General features: G+C 39.0%; 1 protein-coding gene across 1 annotated transcript; it reads right to left on the bottom strand.

The window, feature by feature from the left end:
• Positions 1-5859: 5859 nt before the first annotated feature.
• LOC134536757 (probable ribosome biogenesis protein RLP24) lies at positions 5860-18519 on the bottom strand. The gene is made up of 3 exons (XM_063376671.1): positions 18385-18519; positions 15361-15547; positions 5860-6206 (listed from the first exon to the last, which is right to left on the bottom strand). Exons 1-3 carry the CDS (start codon positions 18463-18465, stop codon positions 5953-5955), a joined length of 522 nt encoding a protein of 173 aa, XP_063232741.1. The 5' UTR covers positions 18466-18519; the 3' UTR covers positions 5860-5952.
• Positions 18520-22904: the final 4385 nt, after the last annotated feature.

Here is a 22904-nt window from a genome sequence, read left to right as displayed (position 1 = left end):
ACGAAAAACACGTAATTACTTGCAATACCAACAACTTTAATGGGACTACTTGCGCATGAACATGGCAGGCAATTTAATTGAAAACAAAATCTCAAAAAGATTACAATAATGCCTATAACCTTTTGCCTTATAGTGCTACAGAGGCTTTTAATAGAGCCACGTTTTAGTATATACCAATAAATAAATACTGTAATAAAATCAAACATTGATGACAAGCAGCTCCAAATATATATATATATATACATATATATATATATATATACATATATATATATATATATATATATATATATATATATATACACATACTAACACACACACAATGAATTACAATTCTTTTTAAATAAAAGTTAATAAAAATAAATGTGACTCTAAAATGTCTTAATTACACCCGGGTGATTTTTAATTTACGATGCTTCGCGGCAAGCATGATACAAGGTTCGTTAAAAATGGGTACCACGATGGAACATACACTCGAAGTTGTGGGCAGGGTCTTTTGGCAGAAGTTACTTTTCGGATTATTCACTCTTATTTTGGCAAAGTCCAAATCAACGCCCCGGGGTTACAGGGGCAAAAGTTCGGAGCCAGAATCATTTACTTGGATGAACGATGTACGTCGAATCACACCCCGGACCTCCTGGCCCGGAGTTTAGCGGGCTGTAATTTAGCAGAGGTGCTAAATGCTTCATATTAACTCTGCATTCAACGGAAAATGTAGCGTGAACTCTTTTTCTTTTTGGCAGCACCCGTGACAACTTAAGTATTCCCCAATGCTCAATACACGTCAGCTGATTTTATTTAAAAAGTATTCGCGAGCTTGCCCCGGCCCAATACCACAAGCCATCATCGCGCCCGTTACACCCGAAGCGCACATGCGCCACACGGCGATCAGCTGACGACTCACGCACAGCTCATTCTGTCCTCCCTTGACGTATTTCCCCCACCACCTTATAGCCTTGGAACAGTCCATTTGCATGCTCACAGGGGGGAAGCGTCGCACACAGTATTATGATTAAAAGTCCAAAGCGTTATTATTAAATATTAAGAAACTAAACCATTAACGTAAAAAATAACATAATATAAAAACATATTTAAAAATAAGATTTATAAAACTTATAACAAACCAATACTTTCTTTTAAAAAAAGGAAAGGGGCAAATATTAAAACTAAAATTACGTAACAGCCATAATTCAAAATTACTTAAAATAAATATAAAATCAAGTGGCCATGCCGCCTATGGCCACAATTCCTTAATTTATGGGGAGACATTATACCAACAAATTCCAGTGCTTGTAAAACTACGAATTATTTCACAAGACTGGCAGAGCCTGCATCTAAGATGAGCACTTGTTTGAGCTAAACTAGCGACCCACGTATTGACAATCGGACACCACGCGACGCGACAAGCAGGTACAGTATACAGCCCGGAGTGGAGGGCCGCCAGGTCTGGCAACCCCGCGGCTGGGAGAAGGGCCGCTTACCTGCTCGCTCTGGGGGGCAGCTGATGCTCAGCCAGACTTCACGGCGCCAAATGAGCAGCGGGTTGCATCCAATATATTTTGGAATTCCAGGCGCACAAAAAACATGCATTCACGTTGTAGTACAGATCTGCAGTACTGATACGAATATCAGACTTTCTATTGTTTCTTATAAAAGTATATGGTTGTAGATATTGCACAACTATATTGGTTTTTATTTTAAGTGATTTTTTTCAGCTTTTATATTAAAGTGACATTAGCTAAATTTATGACCATGCACAAAAAATACTACTAGTCAATTTTTGAAAATTTTGTATGATATTATTCAGTAGTTCACATATGACTCGCTCTATACCAAAAATTAGCTCATTTCATCAAAAAGGTTTTGAGATCTGTACTGCAAGAAGTGTTACAAAACTAAACTTTGAGCTCACGTATCTCACAAACTATCAATTTTAGAGTCAATTGTTCACTCGCCAAATTTAGTTTATATGTAAACAATGTTTTCAGATTATAATCAACAATAAAAAAATTTGGGTCATACAGCCTTAATTTCAGAATGTTGTATGCTATTGCCTATTGGGTAAAACTGCTCAAATAAAGACAGGATATAGATTGTATACTATTTATTTATTAAACATATAAATACTAGGGTTGTGCGAATGTTCGTTATACCAAAACTGAAATCGAAATTTTGCTACTTTCATTTTCGATTTCGGTAAGAATTTCATCTGTCGAAGTTCGCTTTTAGCGAAATATTTCGAGCCACACGAAAGTTCAATCAATAGCTTACAGAAGTTTGTTTGTTCTAGTTGAAAAAGAACTCGTAATTTAATAAAAATGTAATGTCTATATGATTTGCATATGTTACTACTAATAACATAATAATATATGCAAATCATATAAAGACATTAATTAGAAAAAAATATTTCTGTTAAGATTAATTTACGTGGTGATGAAAAAACTCACGTTAATGAAAATACTGTAAAATAATGTGATAAAACATGGCCGATAAAGTAAACAAAATTCAAACGTGATTACAGTAGGCCTAGGTATCAAAACAAAATCATGCATTATTTGAAAAATTACCTGATTCATTTGCTTTCAAACAGTAGTGTAGATACTATATTCGTAAAACATACATTCCAGAACTGTTAGTACACTATTTAGTATTTACCGTACATATTTATTTATTTATTCAATTTTTGTTCTGTAGATCCCATATGGAGGTAAGGACTCCGGGATATAGAATAAGTCAATTAATACAAATATATACATATATACAAACAAACTGTAGAACCACAAAAACTAAAAATTACAGAGTACTTTTACATTTCAAAAGTAAGAAAGAGAGATTAAAAAAAAACATGGGTACTGTTCAGACTGTATATTAGTGTGTGTAATTTTGTGTTAGTAACATTTATTAGACCTCAACGTAATCAGTGCTTCTGAGAAGTCTCTGAATACTTCAAATTGTATTTCCCGCGCTGCTGTGTAGTGGCAACCATTATTCAGCATCCTCTGCCAATAGTTGGCAGCCCTGGACTTCCAGCTGGAAGTCAGTCATATTTTTCATCATGGCGGTGAGTAGTACTATGGTGTAGCCTCACCGTTAAATTGTTGTTGTATAATGGCATCTGTAATCGTTTTTGCATACAGTCCACTCAGTGATCGCGCTATAACAGGTACATAAGAAATTGTGTAAACTGAAGTCTAAAGCTCAGAGTGAAGAGTTAGTTTACAAAACTCAATATTTTTCTCGTTTTGTGATGTATTTAAATAAAATTTACCAGTGTTTAGTTTTCTTATCTGTTATTAGGTCAAAGAATTCTATCAGAGAGTAGGAAGGATGTTCTAACAGAACTTGTTTGATTGTTCTTTTGAATATAGGTAAATCGGTTATATTTGTGACATTTTGTGGCAATAAGTTGTAAATTTTTATGCCTTTGTAATTTGTGCCCTTTTGATACTGACTGGTATTACACATAAACAAAGAACGTACCTACTTTTATTTGCGCACGGCCAAACAAAAACATTGTCGTCACCTTTATTTAAATTTTACGTACTCTGTCCGGCATATAAAACCCTCATAATATACAGCCAATTAGACAAAAAGGTCAACAAGTCACTGCGTGTAATGACCACTCGGCAGCATCCATTTGTTATGTTTTGTTTTGACGATGTCCCTTTGCCTGGTCTACAGCTAGCCATGTGTTACAGTGGTGCAAGATGGCGGCCGTTCCGCAGTAGTCAGTGTTTTTTCTTCAGTACCATGCACGTAATAAATATATTATCATAGACTGCGACATTGTGTACGACTGTAAAGGAAATAGTCTGTGCGCTGAAAGATCTAGATTGATTCTTGAAATTTACGAGTGACATGGGGCTGTGTTGTGTGGTCTAGGGCGGATGTTGATTATATTAAATATTACATATCCTATTCTTGCGTACCTGATGCAACACGTGGTGAACATGAACGAAACAACTAGCGCGACAGGTGATGTGCCAAAACAGAACAGATGATAGGATAATTAAAAAAGCCTAATTTTAAATCTGAAACAAGTTCATGTAGCTTTAGTGCATCTCAACCTTAAACTGGAGTAACACAAGCATTTTATTGGTTCGTCATCTGTAGAAAATTTCAAGTGACATTTTAGGTTATATTGTATCCTGCTAGCATGTCATCAAACATGAGTTTATGAACTTGTCATTTTTAGATACATCAAAAAGAACCAAAATGATTTGTGTAATAGAATTTATTACTGAAGAGCAAATTTTGGGACACTTTTTTTCTTTGTTAATTAAAAAATTTTGCTTAACTTTCGTTAAGAATAGATTTATCGCATAGAAAAATTAATTTTCGTTTCACTTTCGCAAAACTTGATAAATTTTCTTTCACTTTCATTTCGTGTGGATGAAGTCACTTTCGCACATCCCTAATAAATACAATAAATACAATAAATACAAATAACAATTTAAAACCCATACAAATCTAATTCGGTATAGTTTCGTACCCACAGTACAAACACCAAATTTTAATTTCCTACCCCCTTCCCCTCCAGGCATCTCCTACACCTTCTGTACCTCTGTGTTTCAGTTACAATTTTCCTCCTTTGTTTTACATGCACTATTCCATACATTTTTCTCATAAGTTCATAACTAATTAAAAGATTGAATTTTCCTAACTGAAATTACTTGTGCAAATGTGCAAGTAAAAGAAAATATAATCATAAGTGTACAAGTTATTCGACATCATGTTAAACCAAACCACAAGTTAATAATTTGTGCGTGTGTGTTTTTTTTTAAATAAGCACAAAAAATTTCACTGATTTCTCATTGTACAGTTCAAACACAGGTCATACATTTCTTCTGAGCAAGGAATGAAAATGGATTTACAAACTTTTTTCACCACCTCTAATCAACACTGTATTTGTATTACCCCCATTGGGGATGTATCATTTGTGTGACGCCCAGAGGTGATTTATTGCATGATGCGTATGTACGTTTTCCCAAAATCCCTTATGATTCGGCTAGAATTTTTAGCACGTTGGCTTGAAATCTTAAGATGATGTAAGCCTTATATACCCGCTTGATGTTTTTGTGGCATAAATTATGAGTATTAATTCTTGTGTTTTGTTCTGCATTTGTTGTACCTGCATTAATATTGCCATGTTACCCTAACATGTTACCATAATGAGATTTATAAAATAAATGGACTTGAACTTCCCTAACCCAAATAAATACACTTCCACCTCTCTAAATTCCCTATTGGAAGGGAATACCAATTTTATGTTACAGGTTCAATCTCTTGTGACACATTTGACCAGGCAGCTTGCTCGGATTTTCACTCAACCAGGCTGCACATACATTACTGGGTTTTGTCTGTTGTAATCCCTGCAGGTATGGGTTGCCTATATGCAGGTGGTGCCTACCTGCAGTGTCTACATTGTCTATCATATACATCGGGCCCACCTTGAAAGTCTCCCAACTTTTGGTGGGCATAACAAAATTTAATAAATAAAAAGTTACAGTTTTTGTTTCACTTTCTTTCATTGTTTCTCTAAAATCATTGCTGATTAATCTTAATTTTTTACTGTTAAACTTTCTGCTGCTTTTCCTATGGGTGTGCTTCACTGAAGTTATAGTCAACATCTTTCCAGGTTTAGTACAAAAAGTTAGAGTGCCACTTCCCACTAACATACACACACTTCCTTCCCTTACTACCCTGTTGACTTGCTTACCCCTGACACACACAATACTTCTGGGCCATATAATACAAGTTGCCAGCTACGTAAAAATTACAGCTTCTGTAGCAAAACAGTATAACAAAGCAAAACAAAAATTAAGATATTGAAAGAATTCACCAGAAAGAATGCAACAGTTAAAAATAAAGTGCCGAGTTTATTTGGCGGTAATACAGGATGAGTACAACACACACACCTGCGGACGTATTTACAGACGGGGCCACGAGGTTTCACAGCACGATCTCCTCCGGCTCCTCCTCCATCTTGACCTCTGTGTCCGACTCGTGCTCGACCACGACCACCGCCTCCTCTGCCCGGAGGCGCTCCCGGAGGCCGGCGGCGGGCGACCGCACCAAACTGATGTCCCGCTGCACCTCCGTCACGTCCCGCTGCGTCTCCAGCTCCCGCCCCTTGCGCAGCCTCTGCATGATGTGCAGGTTCTGGCGTCGCTGCCGGATCTCCTCCACCCGCTTCATGGCCTCCACTGCGACACGCATTACAAGTGAAACTTCACACTTCAGTGATTAACTTCAACAATGATTAACTATACAATAAAATACACAAATGTAGCAAACATGGTGACATAAAACACCAACAAAATCATCCGAGAACAGTACTTTTTTTATTATTCCCCCTCGCCCTATCGACCATTGAGTGCCCCACTCCTGAGATTTACAATTTTCACTACACTCAACTCATCACCTTGACTTACCCTCCTGGCTGTTGTAAGGAAGATTTTAAATTATAATAATCTCCCTTCTGTACACAAACGTGTACTTGAAGAAATTAATATTTTCTTTTTAAAATTACTCATGAACTCTATTGCAGGATTTAATAACAGGGAACCAGAGGTATTCAACATGTAACAACAAAATAATACTATCAATAATTATTTTTATTGCATTAACCATAGCATGAAAAACCTCGAGTCATGGAATCAACAAAACCAACAAATATTAAATAACTAAATGAGTCCAGTCTCTGGGATGTCGTAGATAACCTGACTCTTAAACAAAATAAATTAAAATATTTAAGTTCCTGAAAGTGTTCACAAAGTAAAAAGTAGAGATGTACGAACCTGCAAATTTTTAAGTCGAGTCGAGTCGAGTCGAATTTTAAAATAATTAGTTCGAGTCGATTCGATTCGAGTTTGTAGATCATAAATTCAAGTCGAGTCGATTCGAGTCTGAATTTTTATTTGAATCTTTGACACTTAAGTCGAGCTTGAATATTTGCACTTTATTGCTAAGAGTCCTTAGATGGTTGTCTTGTTATATCATGGCCCACTTAATCAAATATATTTAAAATACAAGTATTAATACAAATAATTCATTTAGGTTAAATTCTTAACTGATATAATACAATTCAATAATTGAGGTATAGAGCATAGAATAAAAGTATTTTCGAAATTTTTAAATTTTATTTAACAAATATCGCCCAATTGTGAAAATTAAAAAATTCGATATCTCCTAAAGTATTTGAAATTTCTTATATTCGCCGGCTTTAATGAAAAGAGGAATTTAAAGAGCATGTAATAAAAGTATTTTCAGATTTTTAACATTTTTGTTTCGCAAATACCGCTCAACTACATATTTACCTTATTTTGAACCGAACGAGTTAGCTGCGGCCTGTAGCATTCACGAGTCAATAAAAAACATTGAATATAATTTAGGCTTGTTGGCGCGAAGGTTAGGGTAAGATTCACACAATCATTAGAACATTTTTGAAAACTTTCACTTATGGGAAGTGTAAGGCCGTGCTACAATTGGCGCAACATTACAATAAACGTTCCCATAACAAATATAATACATTTAAAGATTATTGCTACAACACTAACGCCATTACGTTGCCGGCCAATCGCAAGCTGGCACTTCTAACCAATACATGCTTTTGTATTTGTATGGAATAGTTACACTTTATAAAATACTTTATACTTCATAATTAATTTTAACTTGCCACTTAACTTGGATAGCAAACAATTATACAAAACGCCATCTCGCCGAACGTAATAGTGTAAACAAACACGGAAAAAAAATTCATGTTCGCAAACCTATACTTCCTAAAATTAGTGGAGCAAAGTTATTTTTAAATGCCATTTCGTGATTGGTGGCGTATCAGTCGCAAACATGCGCACAAATATAACGCTACCGTTAATTTATTATTGTAACGTTGCGCCGATTGTAGCACGGATTTACTAAAAAAAAAAGTAATATTTCTGCCGATATTGTGATTATAAAATTTAATTCGTGTTTTGTTTATTAAAAATGTGTTCGTCTTCTTTGCTATGTGGTCACACCTGTTAAGTTGGCAATATGTAAAACTAAAATATAAATAATATGGCCGATTGTCGTCATTGTTTGTAAGTACGTGTTTCGGTCTTACGTACGTAATTTTTAGTGTCGGCCGAAGTCACGTGAGGAGATTTTAAGAATTTATTGTAATTCAATTTTATTATATTTTATCATAGAGTTTTACCCGAATTTCCTTTCGAGTTTCGCCCCGTCGAGTAAAATAAACTCGAATGCCGAGCCGAGCCGAGCTGATGCTACTCGCTCGACTCGACTCGAATTTTCGAGTCTCGGCCCATCACTAGTAAAAAGTTTTGGGGTTTGCTCCGGCTTGCTCGAGCATGAAATTCCTAGCTTCTGGACCTCTGAACTTGTGTGTGAGTAAATTGTGGATTTTTAAATAATTTTGCCGATATTTGCAGAAAGTCAATAGTCACGTAATTTGATAATAACTCAAAAGTTTATCCTAATACTGTTCAACTACGTCGACGGTAAAATTTACGTTAGCGTCCCAATATAAAGACGATGGAGACCATACCTTAACTCTGGACGATTAAGATCGTTCAGAAAATACGTAGTCACTCACGTAAATTGAATGCAATCCCTCTGCATTCAATATCAGGGCGTCGCTGACTATTGCCCTGTATGCAGACGTAATTTTCACAATAATAACGCCAAAATTAGCCTCGCCACGTATAAATATTCCCCGAGGGAATAAACTTCAACCCGCACTAAATGGCGTCATTTTCCACTCTTTTTCTTCTCTCTTGCCTAAAAATAAATTGTTACTTGAAAAGGGCCAATCACGGCCGCGACACGTTAGCGTCCTTTTAACTAGGCCAATAAAATGTCACTATTACACAAGCATAGGCTCGTCGAAGCTGTTCCAAACGCCGCGCAATTATTTATATCAGCAGTTGTCATGACGACGCAGCACGAGCTGCGCGCGCCGCCATGCGAGAAACAAAACAAAACACTGCCAAAAGTCCGGGAAGCGGTATTAACCTCGAACGTAAAACAATAACAAACAGTTTCAGTTAGTCTGATAATACTGTAGTATTACAGTGCCGCTCCCGATATAAATTTATATTTCACAGTTCAAAAAGTTAAATTCAATTTAGATCGTTAAAACAAATAACTGGAACTGGTTACTTCACAAGTTGGCAACACTGCGTTGACGGTTGAAAAACGTTATTCTCTTGCCAACCGACACTACACTTCGTAGGCTGGAAAGTCGCACTGTTGTTTGTAAACATGATCTGTTTACTTGCTGTGGAGTATCAGTTACCTGATTAGGCGAAGCAAGGATGTAGGAGACGGCTCACCAATCTCCATATATGGTAAGTGACAGCTGAGCAGAGAAGTCGACTGCGGTGTAAACCACAGTGCTGGGATGGCGGTTCAGCCAACAATACACTGTTGTAGGCGATCGACGTCGTGAAGACTGCTGGACCAGTGTGCTGTCCATCGATGATTGCATCATCTGATGTCACCAATGACATCACGAGGGATGCTGTGGTGTCGTGCTGATGTGGACACACTGGGTCTGCGGCGTGTTCGCTGGGGTCGTACCAACCGGTACGAGCTGCTGAGTCAAATGTCCAACACATGACTCTACATGTGCCTTGGACTGCTGCTGCTGCTGCTGCTGCTGCAACTACCACTGCAGATGGTGTCGAAGGGGACAGCAACAAATCTCTTTCAGTTCGTCGGTAATCAGAAGACACACACACACGTTAATCACACGTCCTATAAACAGTTCTTATCACTCGTGCGATATGAATATACAGCGTCCTGTGATCATGCCTCATGCTATCGTTAACCCCTCTTCTTCTCTTGCTTCCCTAATCTAACATAAATTAAATGACTCGAGATTCCTCAAACTCATAACCTTAATAATTCATAGCAACTTAATAATCAATTATAAACATTAATTAAACACATAATAACTCTGTTAAATAATAATGTAATGCATAAAATAAACAGTAGTTGCAACAATAGTCTTGCATAATACTTTGCAATAACAACATGTTCTTTGTTTACCTTTGTTGTAGGTGATTAATAAATAATATATTAAATATTTACTATTACATTGATATCATCAACACAATATCATCACCTAGTAAATAATCACCTTCAATTTCATTATTGAGATTTGCCAATAATATTGGACTTTCAATAATATATTAAATATGCTTTTCATCTATCATATGTGAATATTTCCCTTATCATATGTTACACAATAGCTACACTTATTTACAAGAAAAGACATTACATGCTACTCAGTTCTGAAGTAAGGACAATAACTTCAAGATAAATATCCTTGATTGAGTGCCAGTGTAGTGTTTGTGTTTTAAAGCTTTTCATTAAAGACAATCTTTAAAATTCTTTCTCTTTCATTTCTTTTTTTTAATACAAAGTGGAGTGTTTTCACATCCTAATAATAAGGGTGTGGATGAAGTTGATATCCACTTATAGTTTTGGGTGTCCTGTGGGAACCCAATTAAAGTGCATTATTAACTACGAGATGACGAAGAAGCATAGGTAGGGGCAAGGCAATAGCCTGGATCAAACTGTAAGTACTCATAACAACAAGTGTATTCATTTAGTAGGAACTTGTCAACTAATCTTTAGGCCATTATATATATATATGTAGTATTTAGTTGTGTGCTGCCTTATTTATACATTGTAAACATGTCACATTGTGTTTGTACACATCTTATGCCAAAATTTATTCAAACCTCACGTGTATATTCATTGCTAATATGGTCGAAATCGACTAACAGGGTGGTAATAACTGTGTCTCAACACAGTAACTGTACACACAGTACATAATATTCGGTATATCCCTCTAGGATAATGTACCGAACCAACACTCAGGCAACACATATGCTCCAAGCACAAAATATCAGTTGGAATAAAATCATCAACTGACGAACACCCTAATTCTTCGACAATAGAGTACCATATCGAAGCAATGAGGTACATATACACATGTCTTATCCCTATCACGAGGATATATATATTAAATTTCATTAGCAACATAAATAATACAATGGTTTTTAGCATAACACAAGTAATAATGATACATATCTGGTGTTTTAATCCAACACAGGTGTTTTGTAAGGCCTAAGTTGACTTAAGTTGTAATTCCCTACAATCTTCTCTGTATCAGGATCCTGCAGAGTGTAGCAGTTGCATTTCTCTACAGCTACTATTTTGTAAGGACCTGAGTACAATAAAAATAGCTTCTTCGCTAGATGAGCCCACTTGTTACTGGTTGGTGCTGTTCGGCATAGAACTAAGTCTCCTACAGTAAATTTACTGATCCTAGATGCTGGCTTCCTCTTCTTCCTAAGGTCGGCTTCTCTTGTTAACTTGTCTCGTACTAGTTATTGTATTTCTTCTTCTATTCCTTTTTCTGTTATTAGCCCCTCCATGTCATGTCCAGGTGTGTTACATCCGGGTATAAGGTTGGGTGGTAACACATCCAACCTTACAGAGCATAATTCTTTTGATGCTCTTCCATTACAGCTAGAGAGTAGCTGCAATTCGCAGTCTGCTGAGGCTGCGTGACAGTGCAGTTGGGCGGAATCGGCTGCTGCCGAGCAAAGTATCCACGCTGCATGGGGCACGATGTGGTTGGAGGATGGTTGAGTGTAGAGAAACTCGCTGGTGATTGATTCACAGGAGCGGTGTCTGCTACGGGGGAATGCAACATATGCTGTTGCATATTGTTGGGCGGCTGACGGTTGGAGTCACTCCTGTACTCCCACCTGGGTGGCCTTCCATTTTGATTTTCAGGACAGTACTGCCTTCCCCACCACTGGTTTTGGTTGTGGGTGTAGGGTTTCTTCGGCTGGCGGTTCACTTGGTGTTGAGGTTGGAATTCCCTCCTGTTCTTCCACTTCCCTGTCCGGTACGGTTTTGCAGGCTGCCATGACGTACAATGGACGTTGGCCTTGCTGCCGTCGTTACCACGCTGCCAAGGTGTGTAGAGTGGTGCTGCCTTCGGATGTGCAGGCTTGAGTTCTTTCTCTAACTCACTATTGTTGTTCCTGGACAGCCGCTCCAGCCGGTCGAAAGCGAGGACCTGTTCGCGGAATTCAGTGATATTGTTGAAACTACGCCCTGTCAAATGTACTTGGTATTTGATGGGTAGCTGGGAGGTCACCATCGCCATGAACTCAATATCACCCATCTCTGGTTCGAGGTAGCGCGTCCTCTCCAACATTTGAGACAAGTGTGTCTCTAGAGTTCAATTCTTTTTATTATAATACCGCTTGGTATGCAGACGTGCCCTCAGTGTTCCCTGTATTTTCACATTCCAAAACTGCTGTTTGAAATGTGTTTTGAAGTTTTGGTAGGAAGTGATGGTACTTTGTAATACCTCCAACCAGTAATACGCATGGTCTCTCAGTGCTGTTGCCATGCATTTCAGGCGTTCTGCATCACTTAGCCTGAACATGTCAGCGTATTCCTCGAAGCGTCGAAGGAATCTCATTGGATTCTCTCCTTCATGGGCAGATAATCTAGGCATCGCCTCTGACCATTGGCGTGCCGGGTGGTGCATTACAGCAACTGGGTCCAATGTGGTGTGTGTGTGTTAGCTGGGTTGGAGCGTGTTATTGGGATCTCAGGTTGCTCAACCTGTGGTGAATCACAGCTACTGATTATTTCATTGGTATTGGTGTTCAGGGCTGGTGTCAATGCTACATGGGTGACTGGAGAAGTGTGTGAGATTTTCTACCCTCAACTGCAACACCTTCTCTTGTAGCTTGCCTACCTGCTGCTCTATGTCAAGTGAAAACTCTGTTTGCCTTTTCACTAGCGTGTCCACCTGTTCCCTCATGTCTGAGGTGTGATTGATTACTACATTTTCAATCATGGTCTGGCATGTAGATTGAATGTGATCCAGGCCACAGCTGTTCTGAGCAGCTTGCTCAGCTAATTGGTTTAGCCTGTGATTCAGCTGGCTGGTCTGGGTAGTCAACTCTGTTGCTAATCTAGTGGTAGTATTACTGCACTGTTGTTGTATTAGCTGCAACTGTGTCTCAGTGTAACTTTCGTGTTCTGCCAACCGCACAGAAATAGCAGCCACACTACTTTTGACTTCACCCATTTCATTTTTAAGGGTGCTATCTATGACTTCCAGCTGCTGTTTGATGCTATGCTTAGTACTATTGAGACTCTCCTCCAATCTAGCACTAGTGCCCTGGAGACTCTCCTCCAGCTTAGCACTCCTAGCACTCTGTTCTTGAAAACTAGCTTGCTGTTGTTGGTGGTTAATTTTCACCTCTTGCAACATGCTTTGCAGCATAATGAGCAAGCTAGCACTAGTTTCAGTACTTATTGCAGCTGGCAATACAAGCAAAGGTGTGTGTGGGGTGGTGGTAGCTTGGGGTTGTGCCATTTCTAAGCTAGCTGCTCCAGCATGTGTTACTGGGGTAACCAAGTCTGAATTATGTACGTGGCTAGGTGATGTGGGAACAGATAAATCTACAGTGTGTGTAGACTCCACACTACTGTCCCTGGAGCTGTCCTGGCTGACATGTTTACTCCTTCCCCTAGTTTCCATATTTACAGTGACAGATTACAACAAAAAAAAAACAATACAAATACATACACACTATCGGCCCCACCGTTCGTGCGCCAGAAAGATTTTAAATTATAATAATCTCCCTTCTGTACACAAACGTGTACTTGAAGAAATTAATATTTTCTTTTTAAAATTACTCATGAACTCTATTGCAGGATTTAATAACAGGGAACCAGAGGTATTCAACATGTAACAACAAAATAATACTATCAATAATTATTTTTATTGCATTAACCATAGCATGAAAAACCTCGAGTCATGGAATCAACAAAACCAACAAATATTAAATAACTAAATGAGTCCAGTCTCTGGGATGTCGTAGATAACCTGACTCTTAAACAAAATAAATTAAAATATTTAAGTTCCTGAAAGTGTTCACAAAGTAAAAAGTTTTGGGGTTTTCTCCGGCTTGCTCGAGCATGAAATTCCTAGCTTCTGGACCTCTGAACTTGTGTGTGAGTAAATTGTGGATTTTTAAATAATTTTGCTGATATTTGCCGAAAGTCAATAGTCACGTAATTTGATAATAACTCAAAGTTTATCCTAATACTGTTCAACTACGTTGACGGTAAAATTTACAGTAGTGTCCCAATATAAAGACGATGCAGACCATACCTTAACTCTGGACGATTAAGATCGTTCAGAAAATACGTCGTCACTCACGTAAATTGAATGCAATCCCTCTGCATTTAATATCAGGGCGTCGCTGACTATTGCCCTGTATGCAGACGTAATTTTCACAATAATAACGCCAAAATTAGCCTCGCCACGTATAAACATTCCCCGAGGGAATAAACTTCAACCCGCACTAAATGGCGTCATTTTCCACTCTTTTTCTTCTCTCTTGCCTAAAAATAAATTGTTACTTGAAAAGGGCCAATCACGGCCGCGACACGTTAGCGTCCTTTTTAACTAGGCCAATAAAATGTCACTATTACACAAGCATAGGCTCGTCGAAACTGTTCCAAACGCAGCGCGATTATTTATATCAGCAGTTGTCATGACGACGCAGCACGAGCTGCGCGCGCCGCCATGCGAGAAACAAAACAAAACACTGCCGAAAGTCCGGGAAGCGGTATTAACCTCGAACGTAAAACAATAACAAACAGTTTCAGTTAGTCTGATAATACCGTAGTATTACACTGTAGTGAAGTTTTGTTTTAAAATTGTTGAGCAAAGATTGAAATGTTGCAGATAATTAAATCTAGGAAGATAAAAAAATATATAATTGTCTAAGAAATCACACACTGACTATTTCACGTGGACTAACTTTGCTAGTATACTAGTTGCATGAGGTAGTTTATCATAGCAAGAGGAAACTAAAAAGGTAATTTACATTGGCAGCACAGTGTTTGAAATTTAAATTAAATGTTTAACCAAGAAAAAGTTTATCTCTCCAATTCAAATATATGCAAGTATTTATTTTAAAAAATAATAGAATAATTAGATTTACTAACGAAGCAGTGAATATGAAATAACAGCATTTTCTGAATTTCAAAACTGACAAAACGTTGCTATGTTAACTTTATCTCCAGACTTCACCGACCCACAGTCTTGTTTGTACAGGATATATATACTTTATGATGTATTACTACAAATTAATTTTTAGTTTTAATGCACTGCTATATACTATAAGTGTTAAAATATCTTGGGTCAAATGTACTAAGTTCAAATAAATAAATTTATTTTAGTCTTACCAGGGAAGATTGTATGATCAGTACAATGATTCCTCGCATTGAATTATACTGTACCTGTCTTAGCCCACAACTCTCGGTCGTACTTCACAGGTATGTTTCGTCGCTTCTCAAATTCAAAAGATGGGTCAACTGCGAGTTCCTTCCCGGCCGTTTTGCGGAAAGCTTTGGTCCATTTAACTTTCCTCGGATTCTTTTTCTTCTTGAATGCTGCATGGCACTTTGGCCGACAAAACTTGAACACCTGAACATTGAATGAACACATGCAACATATCATATGGACATATATAGTTAGTTTAACTTTAATTTAAACTTTTTGGTATCCCTGCTTTAAATCTACTTTCTGTACCTGTCCAACAAATGGCAAATTCAACACTGCCTTGTGCCCAGTGACTTTTATGAATGCATCTATCACACAAAAATGTCGAACTGTCACAATTAAACATATGCTACTTTCAAACCTAATCTTACTCTTATAATCAAAAACTCAAAGAAACACATTTCAGTGTTTAACATAGCACTGTCAACAAGATTCTCAGGTGTGGAACTACCTGTCGATTTGCTACCAACTCAACAGGGTGTAACCTGACGTTTTCTTTTAATCACATGCAATCACAAGCATGAATGTTTTAAAGTGTTGAATAGTGTTCAGATAAGCCTGAATAGACTGCATTTGCTCAATAATAAAATTTTCACCTTATCAGTAACCGGTAGGATCAAAGTAAATTCCAGAAAATGAAGACAGTTAAAAAAAAGCTGCAAATAATGAATTTTACTTTCAAATGATTGATAACTGTTATTGCCAAGGAATAAAACATCCAGAGATCACATAGAAAAAAAATTAAATTTAATATTCTGAAAACACAAGTTTTAGCCATTTTCACTCTAAAATACTGTTTATAAATAAAATACATAAAACAGAACTACACGTCCACCCTCAGCGTATTCTTAAATGAATTTCATAACATACACCACTCGGATATCTTAAGCAGTTTTTAAATTTAGTGGTTTTTTTTCTGAAGCTGTGCATACCGTATGTGTGTGCCAAGGTAGGCAGGACCCTTAAGAATTTTGGGAATGGCCAAAGTGTTGTTGACTGTGCTGTAAATGGACCCCACACTCATAACAAGGGTTTAAAAAAAAAGCCAAGGGCAGTAGTTTAACTCCTTGCCTGCAGAAGACTGAAGACCACAGAGACTCGACACACCCTCGGACTGGTGTTTAATGATGTTACCATGAACTAACTGTAAGACGAGGCAGCACACCTCCTTGCAAGTGACAAATGCCTTTGCAACTGCAGCTATCAAACCACACCTGAATATGACAATTGATATAACTTCTAGAAGAGAACTATGTTACCTAACTGGCTCATTCAATATCATGGTGGTTACAGATCATTGAATTTTTAAATCCCCAGAACTTTCCATTTTTCTAGCAAAATTTTAAAATTTTCTATATCTTAAAATATTTTTCATGAGTAACATCTTAGCTCTCTGTATACAGCACTTGGTAGGAGTAATTTTGTGAATGGAATAGAAATGTGTAACCATGGTGCTGCCATCTGTGTCAAATGGCACAAACCAAAATTCACAAAGTCAAACTTTATAGTATCAACTTTAAAATGAATTTTAACAAGATGGGCAGTTTTTAATAAAATTCCTTGCCGAAAATCAAGTCCAAAGATGGGATTGCGTATTTTTTCAATTCTTTTCCGCTTTTATCGGAGCAGTTTCATTATATAGTTTAAAATTTTGATCTCAAATGAAATTATTTGATAGTCAATGTAGATGCTCAAGCATCAAATTCTAGCGGTGGATGCAGAAACTACCTGTGATTCGCATCCAGAAATAAAGTTGAAAACACAAATTGCACATATTTATCACGCTCACCATTATTTTCAAGAATTCTGTGTATTGTAAGTGTATTTGCAACATGAGAACACATGAATTTGTTCATTAGGTACCGAAGTTCCCTGTTACACATCTCTGGTTAGTACTGAAACTCAATTACATTTTTTTTTTTTTTAACATGCATCAATCGCCAAAATTACAAACAATTCAAAGCCTGTTGAAGTATTTGGTAAAATTCCATTACCAATTTTTCAAGCAAAAAACAAAATTTCAAACACACACTATGTTCTTTTAAATCTGTCATAATAACTTTGCAGGCGGAATATGAGAATAGTAAGAGAAAAATAATACTACGATCAAACATTAACCTACAAACTGACATCGTCTGGGCAGCTGTTTAGTGAAGGTATCTACTAAGCCCTTCTAGCGGGAGAACTTTCTACTATGTCTACAAATGGCAGCACAATCTCAGTCCAGTTTTTTTTTTTGGGTCCCCCCTCGTAACCAGTAATTTTTCAGAAACTAGTAGGAATTTAGAAGTGCTGTTTTCAGGGTGAATAGTGGAACATATTTAGTGTTCAAAAAAGGTTTTTCTGAACTTTATTATTTTATCTACAGAAAAGCAATGACATAAGAATTTTACCAAATTTACACCATAATTTCCCTTGTCTTTGAGGCCATCACCACTGAGTTCTTATAAAAAAAAAAACACTCATTTGAGGAATAATAACACATCACAGCCATTGCAGAATCAGGTAAAAAATCTAAGTAATAACATCACAGGTATATCAAATAGGGATATTATTTCACTTCTGAAAAAGTTACTTTGCTATAGAACTGACATTGAAAAACTTATGTTAGGTAATTCAACTTTTCTTGAAAAAGCAAAAATATAAACCATTACAAAACATTGTTTTCGATTTCAAAAACGCACACCTAGCAATTAAGGTACCATCAGGTAAAAATTAACACTAAGCATTGCACTTAATTTGAACACCTCTGATTTGATTTTATTTTCATTAAATTTACCGTCATATGTATATGATCCTATTCAGATAGAGACTTGTATATATATATGTTCTTCGTGTATCGTGAGTCTGTGTGTGCTCAAATTAAATTTTATAATTTATTATCAAAATTGAGGTTATAAGGTATAGAATAAATGAATGAGATTCATCCAAACCTACTTCGAACCAAAAACTGCAAATAGATATGATAAAGTTATTCTTACCTTAGAGTCATTACGGACAAAATGCATTCCATGCCCAGGATATATCCGAGAAGAGCAAAAATAACACGTTTCGATACGCATATTGCATGTGTTAGATAATTCACGAAAGAAAATATTTCATAGACAACACGTTACCCATGTTTATTTTCAAAAAAAGTAGTACACTACGTTGTAAAATAAAATATTAAGCAAATGGTTTTTTTTTAACTCACACTGTTTACGCAGGATTGTCTATTGCACATAACATTAATAAGTCATATTGTATTACATCTCATTAGTAACAATATTAGAGAAAACAATTTCATCTTTCAAATTGAAAATATCTGTACATAAGGTTTTGTATGGTTTCTGATGGAATAGATTTTTAGGGCAGTATTCCAAGACGTTTCAGTAAGGTAGCGAATATGCACTGCCTTGTTGGGCAACTGCCGTACCCTAACTCTCGGGTCATATTCCAAAACGTGTCCTAACTTAACCCCTGTAAGGTATCAGATCGGCAGCCGTTTTAATAAACGAGGACTTGTGCGAGACTATAAACAGTTGTACTTCGTGGAATCCATCGTAATTTTAGCTTATTTTTTAAAACTATGGAATTATGATGTGAAATAAAATATTTAATTTTGGTTGTACAAGAATAAACTATGAAATTTTAGTCGTATTTATGTTTGCAATTTTTTAAGATATTAGGGGGGGGGGGGGGAATTGTAATCGTAAAAGTTCCGTTAAAGTTCATTAAAAAGGAAATAAATATATTGACGTCCCTCGGCTTGAGGCCCCCGATTCCCTGCTTGCGTGACTGTCCAGTTATGCCCGTACTGCTCTCGTCGGTGAGGTGTGGGTCCAGGCCAACGTGGCCGGGACCGGGAACTGCGGGACCTGGAGGGAGGTGTTAGGTGAAGAGGAATAGTGGTAGACTGTTTCAAGAACAACTCGGCATTGACGATTTCACGAGCCTCTTTTATTGACGTTTTAGAGCCTGCCGCAGCCTGGCGGAACCGTCGCGGAACAAGCGCCCTTCCCGCGGCGACCCGGACTCCCGTAAAACCGTACTGCCCGTTAAGACTTCCTGACATGGATTGGGAATTTTTATACATAATACTGACCCCGTTTAAGGTTACTCCGTGAAGAAGCGCAATACGTGCACGTCCCATTACGTAACGTTTCGGAAGACGATGGAGGTTCTGAGACCCGTAATTGCACGTCCGCATTCTGGAACTCTCGGCTGGTAACGTCACACGAAAACTCGTAAATTCAGTAAGACGGTGAATGACTCGCGGAGGCAGCTTGGTTGCCATGACAGACCGTGAACTAGAAACGTAAGACTGGCCACGAGCTCAAGGTACGCGCCTCGCGAGCAGCGCGGAGCGGCGTACACGACTGTCCTCGTTCGAGCCCTGAACACGACTGACTCTCCCCGCCCGCCAGCGGGCCAGAGCTCGCGGGCTGCGGGGAGGGGAGGAGAAATCGGCCGGCGTGGGAGAGGTGGCCAGGCTGCAATTACATACTAGCACACTTGAGGAAACACAGAATATTTACACAGCTAAACGAAACATTAATCAACAACAAATTTACAGAATTAATAAATTACGATTACATTATTTACATACTCGTTGAGGCCCGTGACCATTTGGGAAAAATATAAAAACACAGAATTATCTCTTGCACAAAAAGGCTCATTGGCCCGCTAGGGCGCACGCGGGTGCGTCCCTGGCCGTCGCACTTCACTGGGGAGAAATACACTACCTCAGGCCCACGTCGGTGGCCAGGTATGGCCTCTGCATCTGGGAGGGTACGACGACTGTCGTCAATATATACGGTTATGGATCAAATCGGCAACAGATAGGACACCAAAAATCAGTGACCTAAAAATAAGGGACTGGACGTGTCCTATAGTACACTTGGAATATGGTTAGGGTACAGGTATTGCATATTCAACACCTAGGGCCGTATTCCAAGACACAAAAATAAGGGTTTAGGTGTTGAATATGCAATACCTGTACCCTAACCATATTCCAAGTGTACTATAGGACACGGCCAGTCCCTTATTTTTAGGTCACTGATTTTTGGTGTCCTATCTGTTGCCGATTTGATCCATAACTGTATGTGTATTTTTTCCTTTTTATTGAACTTTAACGGAACTTTTACGATTACAATTCCCCCCCCCCCCCCCTAATATCTTAAAAAATAGCAAACATAAATAAAAATTAAATATTTTATTTCACATCATAATTCCATAGTTTTAAAAAATAAGCTAAAATTACGATGGATTCCACGAAGTACAACTGTTTATAGTCTCGCACAAGTCCTCGTTTATTAAAACGGCTGCCGATCTGATACCTTACAGGGGTTAAGTTAGGACACGTTTTGGAATATGACCCGAGAGTTAGGGTACGGCAGTTGCCCAACAAGGCAGTGCATATTTGCTACCTTACTGAAACGTCTTGGAATACCGCCCCTAAACCCTTATTTTTGTGTCTTGGAATACGGCTCTAAGTGATCTTAGTGATTCGCCGGTACTGTAATAGCCTATATAAAATAGCATAATTATTGTCGTGTAATTTTTATTGACTATTGCAAGAACAATGTCTATTTAAAAAAATTGTTGTTGATTCACATAAAGTTGTAAATTACTATTAAATGTACACTGTCATTATATAATTCCTCAATTGTATAAATATGTATTAAACATTCAGTAATTATTAGAAGGGAAAAAGGAAGGACGTGTCCCGGAGCTGCTCTTCGAGAACTTTGAGATCGCCGCTAAAGCTGTGGCTAGCACTTCTTAGTGCTACCCAGCGCTCACCGCATAAGCTGTGGTTAGCACTTATTAGTGCTACCCAGAAGTTTTTGAACGGTGCCTGTTTGCTACATGCGCACAGGCGGTAACGGTGTAGCCGAAGTAACAGCGTAAGTGTGACAAGCGTGGCGACACCTGGAGATTAGTTCTCCTATAGCCAAGCCCGAACCCGGCTGACTCAGTCCCGGGGAAGGTCAGTTGGTGCACCCAGGTGTGAGGTGACAATGATTGACGACATTGCTGACAGCGAAGCCCATGCAGGGCCTAGCAACATGGACTAGATTGGCTGAACTCTAGCCACAACGAACGAAAAGGGCTAAACGGTCGCACATGGAGGTGTCCAGTGCGAACAGCGATGATGAGGCGGGCCCCGCCACCCCTCCACAACAACCGCAGACTCCCGCGGCCACGACCAAGGCTCCGCGCATGAACATGAAGCCCCTGTTCGTGTTTCTTGATCAGGGACACCAATACCCTTTGGTGTACTCTACACTGAAGGGCGCTCTTGCCGAGAAGTTCACATGCCAACACCGCGGCCGGGACGAGATGCAGGTAAATACTGCAAGTTTCTGTCACCGACCTCTGTGAAAGGCCCGGGGGGTACCTGACGGGCGCTATGGGTGTCGCGATGCTGTTATTGTCCAGAGGGGTGCCAGGCTAGCGGGCTGCTAGACCATTGATTCGGGTCGTGGGTACTCTGCCCCGCGTGCCCCGCCAGGTACACGGCTTGAAATCTAACCTGAACGGTTTTTGTCATGGCTGTGAAGGCCGCTTGGTCGTGTGGAGGACGGAAGTCTACGGAAATGATCGTACACGAGTTTGTGAGAATTACATTTAATTTAAGAGCTTCACCGGGGGTCCGCGAGGGTACACGATACGCTCTACACGTTCGCTAGGTACCTGACGGGCGCTATGGGCGTCGCGATGCTGTTATTGTCCAGAGGGGTGCCAGGCTAGCGGGCTGCTAGGCCATTGATGTCGGGTCGTGGGTACTCTGCCCCGCGTGCCCCGCCAGGTACACGGCTTGAAATCTAACCTAAACGGTTTTTGTCATGGCTGTGAAGGCCGCTCGGCCGTGTGGAGGACGGAAGACTACGGAAATGATTGTACACGTGTTTGTGAGAATTACGTTTAATTTAAGAGCTTCACCGGGGGTCCGCGGGGGTACACGATACGCTCTACACGTTCGCTTCGCGGTTCAGTCCCGCTACAAAAACTCCCACCAACACTTGGCAGCATCTAGCGATTACACAATTACAGTCACAAAACGATCAAAAACAAAAAAAAAACACAACACTACGCGACACTGAAATGTTTACCGCGGCAGTCTCGCGGGACGTGGGTCGATGGTCGCTGGAGACGGCCAGAGCGCCGAAAGTTAATGGATGAGCAGGCTCCTAAGTTCAAAGAAACACTTATGTGAGTGCAGCCGGCAGGCATATGCACGGCATCCTTAATTAAAATACTCTCGCTGGAGTCGGCCAGTACCGTAAGTTCCGTGATCTGATACGCAGCGCGGTATCAGAATGAAGACGGTCGGGATAGGCCCGGTTCCGCAAAATACGTGCCGAGTCGACGTGTGCAGCGGTGAATTATTAAAAGGATCTAGTTATGAAAGTATCGTGCAGAATAAAAATAATCAGTGAAACTAACTTGAATGCTGCCCACGGACACACGTCTGTTCCCGGCGCGGAGTGGTTGGAGACTGCCGAAAGATGGACGC

Source organism: Bacillus rossius, chromosome 1, assembly GCF_032445375.1.
Source record: "Bacillus rossius redtenbacheri isolate Brsri chromosome 1, Brsri_v3, whole genome shotgun sequence".
Lineage (NCBI taxonomy): Eukaryota > Metazoa > Arthropoda > Insecta > Phasmatodea > Bacillidae > Bacillus > Bacillus rossius.
The sequence above is the reverse complement of the archived record's forward strand: the minus strand, read 5'-3'. Positions and strand labels throughout refer to the sequence as shown.

Excerpts from the sequence above, each read along its gene's own strand:
- LOC134536757 (XM_063376671.1), bottom strand. The coding sequence starts at position 18,465 with ATGCGTATCGAAACGTGTTATTTTTGCTCTTCTCGGATATATCCTGGG. Across the intron at positions 15,548-18,384 it reads TTGTCCGTAATGACTCTAAG|GTGTTCAAGTTTTGTCGGCC; the intron begins GTAAGAATAACT and ends TTCAATGTTCAG. Across the intron at positions 6,207-15,360 it reads AGAGTTGTGGGCTAAGACAG|TGGAGGCCATGAAGCGGGTG; the intron begins GTACAGTATAAT and ends TGCGTGTCGCAG.